The sequence below is a fragment of the Sander lucioperca genome, chromosome 3, assembly GCF_008315115.2.
Source record: "Sander lucioperca isolate FBNREF2018 chromosome 3, SLUC_FBN_1.2, whole genome shotgun sequence".
NCBI lineage: Eukaryota > Metazoa > Chordata > Actinopteri > Perciformes > Percidae > Sander > Sander lucioperca.
This window is the reverse complement of record NC_050175.1, coordinates 44,932,798-44,951,012: the sequence shown is the minus strand read 5'-3', so window position 1 is coordinate 44,951,012 and position 18,215 is coordinate 44,932,798. Positions and strand designations below refer to the sequence as shown.

The following is an 18,215-nucleotide window of genomic DNA, read 5'->3' as shown; positions in this document are numbered from 1 at the left end:
ATTCTGCCATTGACTTGTTTGGTGTTTGGTGGATTGGATGATTGAAGTTTGAAGAAACAAGACATATTGGCAATTTAACAATTTATTCATTTCACAAACAGGAGCCTCAGTAGCGTGTGGAAGAACCATACACAGTCACAACAGCCTGGCACCTCCTCCTCATGCTGGTCACCAGCCAGGTCACACACTGCTGTGGGATGGCATCCCATTCTTCAACCAGCATTTGTCGCAAGTCAGCCAACGTGGTTGTGTTGGTCACTCTGGCACGAACAGCACGCCCAAGCTGATCCCACAAGTGTTCAATGGGGTTGAGGTCAGGACTCCTGGCAGCCCTTTGAGACTGGAGATTGGCTGCGTGCAGTCTGTTCTGGATTGTCTGGGCAGAGAGCCGTCAGCCATAACGTCCTGCAAACCTTGATTGCAAATCTGTAGAAGACAGCCTAGGCACCTAAGTGCTGACAGGGTGAGGAAATGGTCTTCTTGGGGTGTCGTCTTCTTGGGACGCCCACTTCGCGGCCTGTCTTTGACATCCCCTGTTATATGGAACTTGGCCTTCAGTTTGGAGACGGTACTAGGGCTCACTACAAATAATGCCGCAAATTGGTTTTGCGGAACACCAGCTTGAAGTTGCCCTATCGCAAGGGCCCTATCCAGATCAGTCAAACGCGGCATGCCGATTCTTGGAGCAGACACTTACTGACTGTAAGTGTACTTACAGTAGTAGGGCCCATGCTCACAGGTGCTGCCAATCAGGTGCCAATCAGGCACCTGAGTGGCAGCACCTGTAAAATACAGTAAAATAAGCTGTTTGGCAATGGCAGAGAAGATTACCCAAATTTTTCATGGGCACAACCCTCCGTGCTGCTGCTCATCCCACAAATGCATGTTCCTTACAGATGGGATACCATTTAAAAAGGAACTAAACAGGCTTTCCAACGGTAATAAGATTTATTGCCAAAAAGCATTGTTACCACAGAGAAATAATCTACCAAACACAAATTTCCTTACTTTTTGTGCTAAGTTTATAAAAAAGTGTATATTGGAAATAATTACCAACTCTGCCTTTAAAGAGAGTGAATAGAAACTTGGTATTTCATACCAACATGGTTCAAAGGTTATGCAGGGAGTAACGTCGGACAGTTTTCTGTCAAACCAGAGTTAGTTAGAATGAGATTGATGAAGTTCTCACCTCACCGACACCAGAAATGCAACTCTTCAGCTTGCTGTTGCATTTTAACTAGCTGCCATCCAGATGGATACGTTTGAACTCATTTTCTATATTGATAAGCTAAATAGAAGTGCCTAATATGAAATCAATACCACCACATTTAAAAAAAAAAAAAAAGTCCTTTAATAGGTCTCACATAGCAGTCCTTATAGGTCACTGAAAGGTTATGAAGGTGATATTTAAAACAAAGTGATTTATCAGGGTCATCAGGACACACATGCACACACTCTTCTGCTAACTAAATCTATTTGACATGTACCCCCTGCTCAATCTTTTTTTGGAGGTCTACGGGGTGTGTGTGTGTGTGTGTGTGTGTGTGTGTGTGTGTGTGTCTGTGTGTGTGAGTGTGCTTGTCTGTGTGCGTGCGTGTGTGTGCTTGTATGTGTGTGTGCGTGTGTGTGCTTGTATGTGTGTGGTTGTGTGTGTGTGTGTGTGTGTGTGTGTGTGCGTGTGTGTGCGTGCGTGTGTGTGCTTGTATGTGTGTGGTTGTGTGTGTGTGTGTGTGTGTGTGTGTGTGTGTGTGTGTCCATGTGACAGGCCGTCCAGAGTTGTCCAGCCTCCTTTTTTTTGGACTCCTTTGCAGTTCCATGGATCGTATTACTGGCTGCTCTCCGCGCACCGCTGAGCCCACCACCTCTGCGCCAATCACAGCCTGCCTTTACATACGCGCACATGCGTGCACGAACGCACAGACACAGACCCTGACACACACATATACGGCGATCCATCGCTCCGGTTCACATGCGTCCCCACCGACTCCGCGTAGCGCTGGCTGCGCCAAGATGAACGGTTATCCCGGTACCATGATCTGAACGTCTCACCGCCTGACTGACCCAGAGCCGGGGGGAGAGAGAGAGAGAGAGAGAGAGAGAGAGAGAGAGAGAGAGAGAGAGAGAGAGAGAGAGAGAGAGAGAGAGAGAGAGAGAGAGAGAGAGAGAGAGAGAGAGAGAGAGAGAGACCATCTTTCCTCTCTCACAACCCATCTTCCGTTCGCTCGGAAGAGACCGCAGCGCGAGCCGTTTCTTTCGGCATCTTTTCTTTTTTTCACCCCCTCCTCCTCCTGCTGTTCTTACTGCATCCCTCCGTTGTTGTCGGTCTCTCGGTTTAAAGGAGAAACCGGAGAGCCCGGGAGTGGTTTTGTGGAAATACATTTTTCGCATTTTTTCCCTGCTGAGTGTTGGTAGCGCGCAGTTGGTGCGCGCTTTCGCAAAATTCCGGTGAATGGTGGATTTGGCAAACATGGAGACTGTGGAGAAGGAATGCGGGGCCCTCGGGGGTCTATTCCAGGCGATTGTCAACGACATGAAGGTAAATAAAAGCTTGTTTTTTTACGTTTCACTGGATCTGTGATCGTGGTTAAACACATGTGATTCCTCCATGAGAATAATAATTCAGCCTAATCATAATGGAGCTGGTGTCTCGGTTTCTAATACCTGGACACGCACCTCTACTGAAACTGATGCGGGTTTGGATTGTATTTATTATTAAGACGGAGGGATGGCACCGTTATACTGAGAGTGATGCCGCTGCCCTCCTGCTCCTCCACCTCCTCTCCTCCTCCTCCTTCTCTCCTCCGTCCCTAGAATATTGGCTGCGCATGCAAACGTCAATGCATCCGTTATCGGACATGCTAGACGTGACGCTCACCTCTTGTGGGTTGTGTTGAATGTGTTTGAATAGCCTGCATAAGAGCGCAGGGGTTCCTACACAAGCTCCGTGTGTCCGGTGCCTAAATTAACCTGGGTCTCCATTCATCTCGATATGTTCGTGGAGCAAATTGGCACATTAGAGAGGCCTTTAGATTTGTGTCCAATAACCTGACCCAAGATACAGCTTGGACACATTCCGTTACATAGGCCTACACATGTGGAGCTGCTGGCTGGGTATTTACTTGAGATGCTTCATCATCACCATCACAGTCACCGTCGTCTTGTTTTTCCTCAAGCCGCTGCACGAGGAAAGATACAGACATGACCAATGCATTTTCAGCCTCGCTCTGTCGTTCTCTCTGCATGTTCCAATGGTTACTGTGCGTTTCCATGAGAGTGCAGCGTCATTGATTTTCTGTCAGGCTGATCAGGCAGGAACACATGAAGGCGTGAGAAGCCGTGCAGCCGTCAGTCACCCAGCCTCCCTGTCTGTCTGCCTGCTTGCCTGTCTCCCTGTATGCCTGTCTGTCTGTCTGCCTGCCTGCCTGCCTGTCTCCCTGTCTGTCTGTTTCTGTCTGTCTGCCTCCCTGCCTGCCTCCCTGCCTGTCTGTATGATCTGTCTGTCTGTCCGTCCATCTGTATGATCGACCTGTCAGTCAGTCAGTCTGTCAGTGGTTCTGCAGCTTGATGGCACCAGCATGGCACTAACAGCATACTGCCAGGCTTTAGTGGTTCAGTACACACCCATGCTAAATGCACTGGTCCACTCGTGCTGCCACTGTACGATGCTCTGGATGAAAGCGTCCATCAAATGGTTCATGATACAGTCTCTGTCAATATGTCTGCCTGTCAGACGCCCATGCAGCTCTGCTGTCTGCCTGTCATCCCCTGTCTTCCCTCTCTCTTTATCTCACTCATTCTGAATATCAAAGATAAGCCTGTTCTCTTCCAAACTCTGATCATTGTATTGCCGTCTGCATTATGACCCCAAATGGTAGAGGTCATGTGCCATAAGAAGAGATTATTGGCTTTGTGTTGTGCAGTAAGACATGTGGGAGGAGGAGAAAGTGATATACAAGTATGTTCCTGGATATCAAGTCGATACTCATCCAACACATGATGCATGTTTCAAAGATTGTTTACAATAGTAAATATAGAAAGAAATATAAAGGCTCATTTCAATTCAGTTCAATTTAATTATGCATTTTACGTTACACAAGTGCATGGTAAAATGACTGAATAAAAAATAGATGTAATTTATAGGGGTATTCCAGTGATTTACTATAAAGTGCAACGACTGACTAGAGCAAGATTTTCTAAAAAGAATAGTCAAAACTGAAGCAGCAGAGGCCGAGATGACTGCCTCTTAGTCCCTAGTGCGGGTCAAGCTCCAAAAAAACCAATGGATCCTACATTTCCCATAATGCACCCCAATAACATCTTTTGTTAGACCCTCCCTGCCCTCATCTTTCAAACTCTGCTACCCCATTTCTTAATGCAGGCTTTGTGTTCAAAATGTGTAGTCTACAAGCTTGTTTTCCCAACTTAAGAACGGGCCCTCTGCAGGCAAAGACGACATACTGTTTTTACAGGCTGAGTGGTACTCCTTCTGTATTTAAACATATCAGAATCTAAATGTTGGGTATTAATTAACTTTATATAACAAGGTCAGGACAAATGGAAAATATAAGGAAATGTAAGAAAGAATGATAGGTCTAACATATTGTGTTATGAGCATTATGTTTGGCACTTTTTAATCTGTCTACTACTCTGCTCTTTCAACAATGATCAGATTTTCATTAGTTGTGTGCAAGTACCTTTCACTGTGAACAGATTGATATGACTTTGTTGTTTTTGTCATTTGATAATTGGTATACGGTATGTAAGCTACAACTATCCAATACTTGTTTGTAAAGTCAAGGAATTAGAGCTGACATGATTCAACGAGCAACTATTTTCATAATCAATTAAAGCCAAAATGCCCAACCTTCCCTAGTTTCAGATTCTAAATAGGTTTGGAGGATTTGCTGCTTTTCTTTTTGTTATGTGATAGTAAACTGAATATCTTTGGGTTTTGTCTGTTGGTCAGACAAAACAAGCAACTTCATGATATCACCTTGGATTCTGGAATATTGGGAAGGGAATCGTCCAATGTTTGCTGACATTACAAAAAAATCTGTTTAACTTAAAACAAAGCCATAGGAATAATTTATTTGGGCATAACAACAAATTAAAATATCTAAATGAAGTCTAAAGGATTGACAGGCTCCGTAGCATGGGGGTCACGCTTATTGTCCACAATGCCTGGACTGCAGACATGGTAGTGGTGAACATATTTAGCATTGCTTGTCCTGCGATAGGACAGTAGCAGTTCCAACTACGCAGGGCATTCATCCGTACTTTGGAGCAGATTCTGAGAGCTCTATGATGGGATGCACCAACCATGCAGACCATAAATCAAGGCAGTTTCAAGGGTTCCAACTAATGGGAAATCAATATTCTGCCAAATACACCCATTTTGAGATGATAACAGACTTGTAATAATGTTCATCCTGCTAAAACCATTCAAATTGGTTGCATAGCAACATCAGCACCTACTGTATGACACATCATCTGTACTGCTCCTTAGAGTACAGACTGTAGGTGTAAAGTGAGAGGTATTGCAGTACAGCGAGATGTCAGAGTTTTTTTTAGCGTGTTTCTATGGACCTTTTTCACAGCAGACATTTTGACTTATCATAGTAGGAAAAGCACAGCTGAAATTGATAACCTTAACGATGGCTCAATTCCATCAACTATCCCAGTAAGCTATTTCAGTGAGTCAGCATGAACAACACCAGGACCTCTCCTAAGTGGAATGCAGCCATCATTAATGGTTTTGAATACACCTGTGCTTTTCCTACTATGACATGTCAACATGTCTGCCGTGAAAATGGTCTATTGGGACAGGAAGTTACAACTCAGTTGCTTTTTGTCAAGTACCCCATACTCTACAGTAATGGTGTTAGCAGTAGTAGTGTTTTGCATGGAGACATGGCTGAATTCCCCCCTTATCTACAGAGCAGCATGGTGTAAAATTGAGCCAAAGATTATTGTACAGTAACATAATTGGATCAAGGCTCATTTTTGTATAAAGTCAAAGATTACAATCAGAAATCTGTATTTAGAACATAGAATATATGTTATAACAGAAATAAAAATAATAACACATAACCCAGAAGAGAGCTTAATTTCCCCGTATACCCTTCCCATTCCTCAACCTATACTACTCTTACTCATTCAACTCACTGGAGAGATACAACTGTGCGTAATTGTATTCTACAACTTTCCCTGTGTCAGATATGATATAAAGGGATACAAATCTTACTGTATTGTGCGAGTTTATCCTCAAATACATATCTTATCCTTTCCATATGTAATGTTAGTCAGGTCCTGTAGCCACATTTTGGGTGTGGGAATCATTGTCCCTTTTCATGACATCAAAAGTAATGTTTTTGCTGTGATGAGACAGTGACCTAGCCTAGAAATCTAGACCCCACCCTAGCGGCAGCAAATGTAATTTGCAGCCAGGGTTGTCTAGCAACTCTCCGTTGGCTTGCGAGCTGGAAAAACCAAACTCTAGTCAGGCCAATCACATCGTGTATAGAGTCGGTGGGCAGGCTTAACATAATGACGGCAGAGATGCGACGGTTCCGCGTGAATTCCCTGCTACTTGAAAACAAAGAAGATGGCTGCTGCTGCTGGCGAACAGTGGTCTTTGGAATTGGCTTTGGCCGCGACTCTGGAAGACTTGGAGTTAAGCTTTTCTTTGAGAAAAGAACAAAGAATGGCACTGAAGTCATTCTTAAAAAAGGAAGATGTGTACGGAGTTTTGCCGACCGGATACGGCAAAGGTTTAATCTATCAACTACCGTTGCTCTGGTTGGTTGTAGCGCTATCCTATTGCGTGCAGAGCGATTGAGCCCTGCCAATGGTGAGTTCCCAGTCTGGCTTGTCAGGCTAACAGTGACCCTGAAATTCCACCAATTGTAGTTTTGTTCAGTTGTTCGCCATGTGTCAAACCACACTGGAGCTTCTACCAAAAAAGTAAGTAGTCTACATAGTAAAATGGTTTATTCCATTTAGTTCAGTTATCAACGACACAGATCAAAGATTTGTGACTGTGTTTTGGTTGTTAAAATAGTTATGTGATATACAATCGGGAGTCTGCACAGGGTGTTTACTTCGAAAATAGACCGGATGCTCTAGCCCTTCCACTCCCTGCCTGGCCCGTTGAACGTTGAACGCTTCTACAACACGCTGCGTCGCGGCTGGTGGAATCACATGCAGTGCAGACGCGCATGATGGAGTCAAGGAGTAAGAAAGGAATTGTTGTCAAACTGTAGTTTCAAGAAAACAGCTGACACTTTCCCAGAATTAGCATAGTCATGGCAAGGCCTTTTTAAAATATGTCTGCTCATTTTAATACATTTCATAGGCATACACATCAAGAACAATATCACCAAAGCTTTAATTCTGATGTCACCCTTACTATAACAATGTTTAGTCTTTATATATATCTTGTACTTATCTTGCTCTCTCAGGCTCTGATGCTCAAACACAAACACACACAATGCAGAATAAAATTGGGTAATCAATGTTCAAGGAATACCACTTTAAAGGCATCTCCCTTCTTCTCTTACACTGTCTCTGTTTTTTAAATCTATTATTCACTTGGTTTCTAAAGGTTCTCTTGTTTATGCTATTCAGCTCACTCTGATATATATGGGTCACTACAACCTGGGCCAGAAACACTACTGCCTGGTCTAAATTCCTGAATCCCCAAGGAGGCACTGAATGAACATCAGTGAGTGGATGTGATGACGTGAACATTGAGTCATCAGCCCTCAAACTTACTTTGACTCAGCAGGAAACAATGTGGCTTTAATCAATGTTTATAGCTCAACAAAGAAGAAGCCATTTGTCAGATGGAACAAATGGATTAATTTGATTAATTAATAATTAAGATTTTCGTCATTGGTTCTTGGAAACAGGCTGATTTTGACAGCCTTGATTATTAAGTGGATGCAAGACTTGGGCAATGACACATTAAAATGCGCGGTTTGTGCCCCAACTGTTCCACATGATCCATGTTCAAACGCAATACGTACACTCAAAAGGAATGCAGGACATGTGGAATTGATTGGATGATGTATACCAATGACAAATTTGTGATGTGACTGTTTAAATACCTATCAAAACAAACAAATCAAATATTCAAACTGTTATTAAACTGCAAGTCATAGTTTGAGTTTCCATATAGTTGCAAGATTTATGTTTCATTTCAATGTAAATTAAGTGCAAATTAGTATCAATATTGATATTTAGTAATAAGCTAGGAATTGACATGCTTTGGAAGCAAAATAAATACAGTTGAAACAAGTGATTAACTGATAAGTCAATTGACAGAAAATGTATCTGCAACTATTTTGATAATCAATTAATCAATTTGATTAGTCATTTGCTTGCAACATTCTCTGGTTCCATTTGGAACCATTTTCCGGCAGTTCTTTGTCATGTATGAAAGTTAATATATTTTTTGGTCGGACAAAACAGCCAGATTTCAAGAAGTCATTTTCGGATTTGGGAAATTGTAATCTGCATTATGTACTATTTTAATATACATTCTAAACATTCTAAATTAATCGGCAGATGAATTGATAATAAAAATAATTGTTAGTTGCTGCCCTAAAAGTAAATATGCACAGCTGCTTGTATTGTCTTGTTTTTTATTAGATTACTTGCACTTCCTGTTCAAAGTAGGTTTGACACATCCTCTCAGCTGTGAATGCAAAGTCAAAAACATCATTAAGAGACCCCAAACAAAAACAACAAGGTACATCTTAAGGGTCCTGACATATAAGATATCTGAACAACACACATTCTTCTTTCTTGTCACAACCCACAATGCAATTTGACGACGAACAGTTTCGAGATATTGCTGTGTGATGCTAGTATTGGCTAATGAATCCTTGAGCCACTAAAGCAGAAATGAGGAGATTATTGGTGAGATGAGATGACAAACCTAACTCCATACTCCCAGATCTTTTTCATGTTCAAATTTGTAGTCTTTAGGCCCAACTATTAATGACTCAAAGTGACATCACATTAGGCAATTTGTGAGATTTTGCACAGCTCCCTCTGAAGACACCAAAGACACCTGCATTTACAAGTCCCAACAGAAATTATCAATATACTCCAAATCCTTTTTGCCCTGTCGGGGGGATCCAGGGTCAGCAAGCTAGTGCAACATCCTGGCAGCATTTAGAAGTGAACTATCTAACTCAATGATACCATGCACATTTTGGCTGGAGTCATACCTTTGCCCTGAGTTTGTGGACAATCTCTGCAGCCAGTATGCCATCCTGCCATCCCGAGTATTTGGTTACATCTTTACTTACTACTAGACCTGAGACTGTACTTGGTGGTTTTAGGTGTCATGTCATGGTCATGTTCACAACCAGAGCCATGCTAAATGCTGCTGTCTGCCAATGTCAGCAGAGTAAATCTATGCTGTTTAGAAAGCACTTTTTCTTCCTCTTACCCCGTCACCTTCCTCTTCCTCCTCCTGCTCCTCCCCGGGTCCTCTCTTCCTCTTTCTCTCCTCAGCAGATCCTCCACCCAAAGCAACCAGTCACTCTTCTCTGTCTGCTTCATGTGTGTGATCTGTGTCTACATGATATATGTAAATTGGCCTTGGTCTCTTTTGTGCTATATACATAGACCTGATAACTGTAAATGAATAATTGTGAACAGTTGGAGCTGCCAAGAAGCTCATGATGAGATAACGTTAGTCATAAGGTAGGCTAATTGTTGCAGTTTAGTGGTTGTGATTGTTCTTTCTGGATTTAAAGATTAGGGTGTTTGGTATTTTAAATATACGTACAGTATCAAACCTTCCCATATGCTCATACAGTAAATGATGTGTGTGTGTGTGTGTGTGTGTGTGTGTGTGTGTGTGTGTGTGTGTGCGCGCGCGTGTGCGTGTGCGTGCGCATTATGTTGTTGTCTGCCAATGTTTATCCCTAGAGGCTATGTCTCGCAACTTTCTAGTGAATTACACCCACACACACACACCCACACACACACACACACACATACACACACACAGGTCACAAAGGGGTAATATGATGAGACGCAGAGGTCATGTTCACGGTCAGCTGGCTATTTGGACCAGTATTTTGTTGACAGTCGCAGATGGAATGAAGAAGAATATGATTTCCTGGTCCCTTAAGAACCAGGATAGAAAGGTTTTAAAAAGGCCTTTTCACCTTGTTAGTCACATCTGGATTTTTTTAGCTCATGCATTTGTGCTTAGTCCTAAAATGCTGTGTAAAATATAAAAAAGGATGTGGTTAATAGAATCACATAAAATATACTATGCTTAATTCCAGCATCACTGTTATTTAGCAATTAGAAGTAAACAATTTACATTTGTTTAAATTTCCATATATCGAACATCCAGCCCGTCCTCACCCAGAAACTATTTTATATGTAGATTGTACAAGCAGTTCATAACAACCCACAATTACGTTTCTTGTTAGGCAGTGACATCTCGTGGCTGTAGTAATTATCGCAAGAGGAAATGAGGCAGTGACGCAAGGGCAGGTTAGGGTGGTGGATGGGTAAAACAAGGAAACCAGTTTTTATGTCCCGTGTGAAACCAAAAGTCAACTGTAATTTTGAAATGACAAACGTGCTCTGGTTTATTGGCATTTCTTTAAACCAATCGCAATCGTCTTGGGCGGCGCTAAGCCCCGGACGGAGCCACGGTGCCGCTGCAAAATAGCCTCGGGAAGGAACTTGTACATTCAAAAGTTGGACAGGTAGTCTAGCTAGCTGTCTGGATTTACCCTGCAGAGATCTGAGGAGCAGTTAACCATAGTCCTCATAAATCCACCGGAGTTTAGAATGCCAACACAAAGAAAGAGGAAAGTAACAGACATCCGGCCGAAATGAGGGACATCCGGCGGAATTTTTGGCGGCACCTGAAAAACCTCCGGACCTGAACCTCCCGGAAGTGAAACGTCGTCGATATAGACTACTGTACATTATTAAACCGCAATCCTGTGGCAGTAAATAGTAGAGTCTTTAAAAATCAAAGTGTTCTGTCGCTTAGGTACGAGGATGTGTTGTGAACAACATCATTAGTATTGACCTTAAAAATCCAGTACACACACAAATCTGTTGAAATCTGTTATATTGCAGGTATGTAGGTAACCATTTATTTTTCCAAAAATACAGTATATACTAACATACAGGCATACATTGATACGCACAGTATCAGTCAAAATCTGAAACACATGCTATATTATACTGATTATATGTAGTTAAACTACAGCTGGCACTGCATTTAAAGGCTTTTAGGATACTACATGCGTGTGCACAGTGCCTCTACTAGATATTTTAAGCATGTCTACATCTATATTCTTACAGACAGTATATTTTTCCTACATATTGTTGCCTATATTAGAGGTATGCAGAATAGTTGTGCTATCATTATGCTAATGGTGCTAAGTTATGCTCTTCATTTCATATCATTGTAAATTGATCCATTTGAATTTGTAGATTGGTGTGCACACTTAATAAGGAGACATTATTTGTTGTATTCATTATAACTATGGGATATAAGGATGCCAATAATTCCATAAACACATATCAGCCATAAGTGCTTTTTTCTTCGGTCATGCAGAGATACCTCCTCAGAGTTAAGTCCTCAGCTCAGTTATGGTGGGAACTTGGTAGAGACTGTGGCTTGTGTTGGCCAGCCACATGTGCTTTGCTTATATTCCCCGGCCATGACAATGCTTCACACTGCCATGTGTGTAGCCGTGGGTTAGTGTCCCTACAGTCTTGTAGCAGTGCTTTCTAGGGCTGGGTACAGAATTCAGTACTTTTTAGGCAGCGACCGAATTGCCTCTAAAGTATCGAGTATCGAAAAAGGCCTCGTCATTCAATACCCAATTTCAATACCTAAGGAGTAAATCTCATCAGTGTCATTGAGCCAATAAGCATGCAGCACTCTTCTACCAAGATCTATTATGTTTGTGTTTGGCTGTCTAACGTTACACATCGTAGAGACACGCAGGAAAAAAACTCTACATTACACAGAGACAGAGCTCACGTAGTAGGAGCTGAAAAATAAATAGAAAGATTTGTGTAATGTTGTAATTACTTTTTGTTTTTTAAAATTTGTGTCGAAAAAAGTATTGTTTAGGAACCGTTATCGAATATTTTTGAACGATACCCAGCCCTAGTGCTTTCATGCAGATGACTTCTCTGTAGTATGACTTATGCTAATTGTTGGCTTACAATTACTGTATACGACAAATTCTAACTCAATTCTAAAAAGGAATTGAAATGAATAAAAAAAAAAAAATACTGCCAATTAAACGTTGGTGCTGGGGTGTCCTGGTGGAAGACTTCTACATGCCTGGGATGTCCCTGCTTCGATTCCAGCAGGGGACCATAATTTCATGTCTGTTTCAACTTGGTAAAATGCCAATAAACATTTTCTAAAAAGTTCACTTACATACATTGAACATTCAAATCCAAAACCCCACTAGCAGGGAACTTTGTTTAAGCTTTGTTTAGGGCTGGACATTCTCCAATAGATGTGCATGTGGTTCTGTTTTTAGTGCTTCAGGTGTCTGCAGGCAGATGTGTTCACACGTGCAGTTGGCATGTTGGTCAATACCTACAGTCTGATTAGCCTGGTCCTACCAGACCCTCGTACATTTCATTTGGACAGAGAGTCTGGCCACTCTCCATTGACAAGTGTTAACTTCCTTGAAGGCGGGTACTCTGTTGAAGTTTAAAACTATTGGATCTGCCCAGTGCCACTCTGGTAGCCTGGCTCCGCCCTCCTACGTACTGTCTGGTAGGACCAGGCTAACAAGAGGGGAGACGACAACAACTATCGGCTTAGCATCGCTAGCGTTAGCCTTAGCCAACTCCTTCACCACTAATGGAGCGAGCTGGAAAATCAAACTGTTCCCAAACCCCGTGGGGAGGAGGGCCACAACATCATGGCCACCAACACAACTCAGCAAAGATTGTTCTTGCTCGGGCTGTAACTTCTGGATATTCGGCAGCGTTGCCACAACGGACCGCATCTTTCTCCGCCGCCATTACGGAACTACAACTCAAACTAGCTCACGTCACGACCTCAACGTCATCGTTCTCAGTCACTCCCTCTGTTCGCTGATTGGACCGCCAAATATTTGGCCGGAGAAAACCCAAGAATACAGACGTAGTACTGAAGGAAAATGAAAATTGAGCGGAAGTACGTAGGAGGGCGGAGCAAGGCTACAGTCTGATTAAAATGTTGGGCTGAATGTGGGTGGTTGGCGTGGACCGTCACAGAAATGGGCAGATGATGTCATTTATGTCCCGCTTTGTGTTTGTGCAGATTCTTCTCTTTTTTCCTAGCAGATCCTCTCAACTTTGACTATTATTTTATCAATTAATTGATTTATAAACTGTTCTACAAAATCGACCCAAAGTTGAGTATCATAGAAGGTTCAAAACATCCAGCAAATATTCATAGCCAGATATTTTTTTGGCATTTTAAAATATGATGCAACTAATTGATTATGAAAACGATTAAGTCCCTGTCAATCGTCTTATTGATTAATCAACTAATCATTTCACCTCTTTATTGCATTGCCATCTAAAGGTCTCTCTCTTGGATTGTTATATCAGGGTGATGAGTGGCATGTCTGTACATTTGCTGGACAGTAGTAGCCTGGAAATCCAGACCCAAATCCGAAAGATTAAGGGTCTGGCATTGAGTAATGAAAATGGCCCAACTCGAGAAAATCTCACTGCACGCAATTGGATAACACTACGACCAATCACAACAATACACGGGGTGACGTATCCAGAGCGCCATACGCTTAGCTACCAGCGGAGCTAATTTATAGATTAAACTGTCGTAATCTGTTTATTTCGCCTCTGGCCCCCCCTATATCAGATACACCAATGTGATTGGTGTAGCTCGGCTACAAGGGCATAGTTGATCAACACCATTACTCAGTGCCAGAGTGACTCGCTGAGCAAATTCAAATTGTGCTCTCGTGACAACTCTGGATTTCCAGGGTAGGACAGTAGTACTGTACCTGGCATTCAGGCCATAAAGGTCATATTTTATCTTAACAGAGAAATCCTATATCCTGATGCCCTCAGAGTTGTACAAAATTAAGTAATTTACATTTAAGGTATCAAACCAACATGTAGAAAACAACACTCAATCACTGTATAGTGCATTGGAAGCCTTCATTTAGCAATAGATTTTAATAATGTTGAATTTGTATGTTTTTCTACAACTCAGGGACAAAATCCCATCAGTACTTGGGTTCAGTGGCTACAGTGTCTGAGGCCTGTCTGCCTCCTCATTAAAGTAGTAAGCTGGAAAAGCAACATCAACAAACCAGGAAAAGTGGAAGTAAACTGGTCAGTATTCTCACAGAGACGGCCCATTGTTGTCCAGCCTTTTAAAAACCTGTGACAATTATGTCCTATGACTCTGGGCCATGCTGCTGAACTGAAGATGCTCTGTGGAAGCATATCATTAGTCCAATCTGTGGTGTGTTTGTGTCTGTGTGGTCCCGGGGACTTCCCAACACAGCGCTGTCGTAAAACAGGCCTGTGTTGCGTGTCAATGGATAGAAGGAGGAAAAAGACAGAGACTGCTCTCTTAACGCCGTGGCTACTATATGTTAATGCAGCCTTAGTTCCATTAGTAGGCCTTTTTCACAGCAGACATTTTGAATTGCTATAATAGGAAGAGTACAGGTGTTGCTAATAACATTGACCATGACTCTGTTCTATTCAAGTGTCCCAGTACAAGCCATTCTCTTGGTTCACTTGGTCAGTGGCTCTCAACGTTTTATACCGACGCAAACATCACTCTTTAGCATCTGTCCGGGACGCACTGGGAAGAGGAGCAGCTCGATGAGCTGTAAGATGATAGAGAATTAAGAGCGACGGCGGTAGTGAGTATGAAAGACTACAAATCCGCATAAGGAGGTTGGTTGGGGCGGTGGATGGGTCAAACAACACAGGACTTTCACCCAGGAGACCGGGGTTCATGTCCCGTTCTTGTCCCACGTGTCACTAAAACGTACATTTTGTAACCCCACCCACCATCTTTTCCTAAACCTAACTGTCCCGTTCTTGTGCCGCATGTCAGTTAAACCCAGAGCGTCAAAAAGTGACGCTAAAAGTCTTGACCAAGCGCGTCTAAATTTAACGCTAAAAAGCTAGACGCCAAAGGAGACTTTTTGCATCAGAAACAAACGCCCAAGGCACCTGAGCAAGTGTCGCTTTTCGACGTGCTGAGAGTGAGAATGTTTTGCCCAGTAAGCCACAAAAGTGTGCAGTGTTTCTACTAGGTTCACTGCTTTGGGGCAGGGTGAGGGCCCATTCTACCACTTAAATAATTTAAAGCAACTTTAGAATATTTATCAGTTAGGCTACTTTGAAATCCACATGAACCGCTCTTCACATCGGCATACATTTCATCCACTGCACAGCACTTATTTAAAGCACAGTCAGCATGTGTCCTTCACTACCGGGCAGGCGGCAGTAACAAACGGTCACAACCTTAGCTGCATTTCAGCTGTCTCTCCTCTATTCCGAGTATGCAGCATGATGCCTGCGTGGGTTAGTGCAGCTTTCGTGGTCAGTGTAGCAGCTTTACACCTCTTCCTAACTGGACACGATACAAATGAGCGATTACCAGATTGTTTGAGTGTTTCTTAATGAAGATGTCCTTACCTGTTCCGTGCATCAGCTAACAGGCTCTGCGACATGTTGCTTATCTGAAACAAACTCTTGCCCTGTCTCTATTTTTGCAAAGTTTTGTGCATTTCCTCCACCTCATTGGTCAAAATCGACACTGAAACTGCACTCCAACAATATAGAAACAAGGCAACTTACCTTAGCAAATGTTAGCTGCTTGTTAGCAGAACAATGGTACAGTGCCTACCTAGCTGAGTTTCAGAAGAACACACAACAGTGAAAGGCAATGTTGACCGCCTTTCTCACGCATGGGTAGTTGACTGAAAAAGAGCAGTGTTGGCTTAATATCACATCATATAGTATATATCATCCCCTCCTCGCAGTGCGCAATCGCTCCTATTATGTGAAAGAAATTTCGCGTTCCATCTGCCACAGTACACTTGCTCGCTGTATGCTAGGAAAAGGTGTCAGTTAATATAATGGTCGCGCTCTGCCGAAGGCAAGCTGTGACAGACGTGTCCACTGCGACCGTGCCAATGTATTTTGGCCCCCACACTCGGAGAAACACGAGAGGATATTAATAATTGTTTGAAATTTTAGCAGCGGCGCTCGCCATTCTGCAGAATGAATATATCACTGGTGTGACAGTGAGCCTGCATGCACAACACCAGAAAGCAAAGCAGCAAAATAGAATTCAGACGTCAATCATTTTTTATTGTGACATGTTAAACTTTCTTCCATGCAAACCATGGCTCTTTTGTAGAGCAGTTTGTAACATTCCTATAGCTAAGCAGGGTTATATAAACCTTTGTGGTACGTGATATGTCTACGACAGTTTGCAATGGTCAACTGCACAAATTTGATAGTCAAATTTAACCAAAAGTTTACTTAATGCAAACATTTGCTTTACTTATCACAGCAACATCCATTGGAATTAATTGATTTTGGTCAGACTTTTCGCTACCATAAATGCTGCAGTTTTGCGATATTTCGACTCTGACATCCTTGTATCTCAAGAATTTCTTCAGGAAATACATTTTGAAGGCAAACGGATTAAAAAAAAAAGGCATAAGGCAAGGTCAAGAAGGAATCTAGTTTGTAGAGGAGCTGATTTATTTTAAAAGTGACAAAAGAAAAAGTGATTTGATGGCAGGTTTGGTGGTAATTTCCCCTAAGCTGATAGTGTGTCTTGTTGTTAACAATTACCTCATTAAAATGCATGGTGTTGTTTTAAAGTGATTCAGATGACATTGAAACGTGTTTTCTTTGCAAAAACAACCATGTTAAAACATTCAGTTGAGTTTCATGAGTAAAAGGTGGCAGCCGAATCCCAAGAGCATCTCCCTCGTTAGAACTTGTTAAAATCTCTGCGGTCGTTAGGCCCTGGGGCTCGTTAGGGCCGCTGGAGATGAATGGCGAGGTCTGGCCATGGGAGGCGTGGAGGCTGCTGGGAGCCAGCCAAGACACCCTCTCTCACTGAACCCTTTGTCAGGCCTGTCAAAGCCTTCTCATCACACTCAGCTGTTCACTGTAAAACCCACTGATCATTATGAACAGGCCAGAGACACAGAATAACAATGAATGTGGCAAATCCATATTCTCTTGTTCATTTAAAAAAAAAACTACTGGACGAACAGAAAGTTCTCTTCATGCTCTATATATCTCATATTAATGTTGGAGAGATCTGTTTGATTTAACTCCTTATGTGCTTACATGTGTGTGTATGGGGGCTTGCATGACTGTGGTATCAGACTTCAGACTGAGCAAGAGCTAATGTGTCAGTATATAGAATTCAATGATTGTTTCATCTTTAATGCCACAAGCTGCAGAAGCGAATAGAAGGTTTGGTACAGCTGTAGAGAAATTCAGAGAAGAAATATTACAATGCAGCATCTGCATTCATCCATAAAGAATCTCTGCCCCTTCCTCTCCATCAACACTGACAGCCTCTTCAGCTCACAACATACTGTAGTGCTGTGCAGCTCTGCCTTTCTTCCTGTCATGTGTTTATACATTACAACATCCTCTGTAATATTGCACGGTGGCCAAGGACAACCCAAGAAAATTATAACATTATGCAACAGTACGTTTTTATGAAATCATCATCTGGAAACAGACAGCAGAAACATATGTTTGTCTAAATTATAGCCATACTGATAAGCCAATTAGCACATTGCAGATGTATAGGTATTGGCATGAATATTAGCTGATAGGTAACAAGGAATGCTAATAGAAATGCCAAATAAATGTTTGTGATTTAAAAAAAAAAAGTGCTGTTTTCACATAGTTTGCCCACCAGAGAGCCATGACTCAATGACAAGTTTATTTTTCGACTGAAAATATCCCACTCAGTACATATATTGGTCACAATGCTATACAAAACCTTGTCAAAATGTTGTTTTATGTTGTTGACTTATGTGTTTATGTAAGAAAATAAATATAAGCACGGATGTCGTGTCATAGTCATAGGGGGCTTTCACACCTGCACCATTTAGTTTGGTTGAATCTCACTAGAGTTTATTTTCCACCTTGGTTTGGGCAGGTGTGAATGCAGC

General features: G+C 42.2%; 1 protein-coding gene across 9 annotated transcripts in view; it reads left to right on the top strand.

Moving 5' to 3' along the window:
- The first annotated feature begins 2,129 nt into the window (after positions 1-2,129).
- mtss1lb (MTSS I-BAR domain containing 2b) overlaps positions 2,130-18,215 on the top strand; it is a 106,996-nt gene continuing 90,910 nt past the window's right edge. For 6 of the 9 annotated variants that reach the window (XR_004896935.1, XR_004896933.1, XR_004896931.1 and 3 more), the window contains exon 1: positions 2,130-2,536. Coding sequence is in view for 1 of the 9 variants with exons in the window: in XM_031290659.2 (XP_031146519.1) it covers positions 2,450-2,536 (87 nt within the window). In the remaining 8 variants the exon portion in view is untranslated. The remainder of the gene's footprint in view (positions 2,537-18,215) is intronic. The other 3 variants (XR_004896937.1, XR_004896934.1, XR_004896936.1) reach the window with 2 other exon arrangements.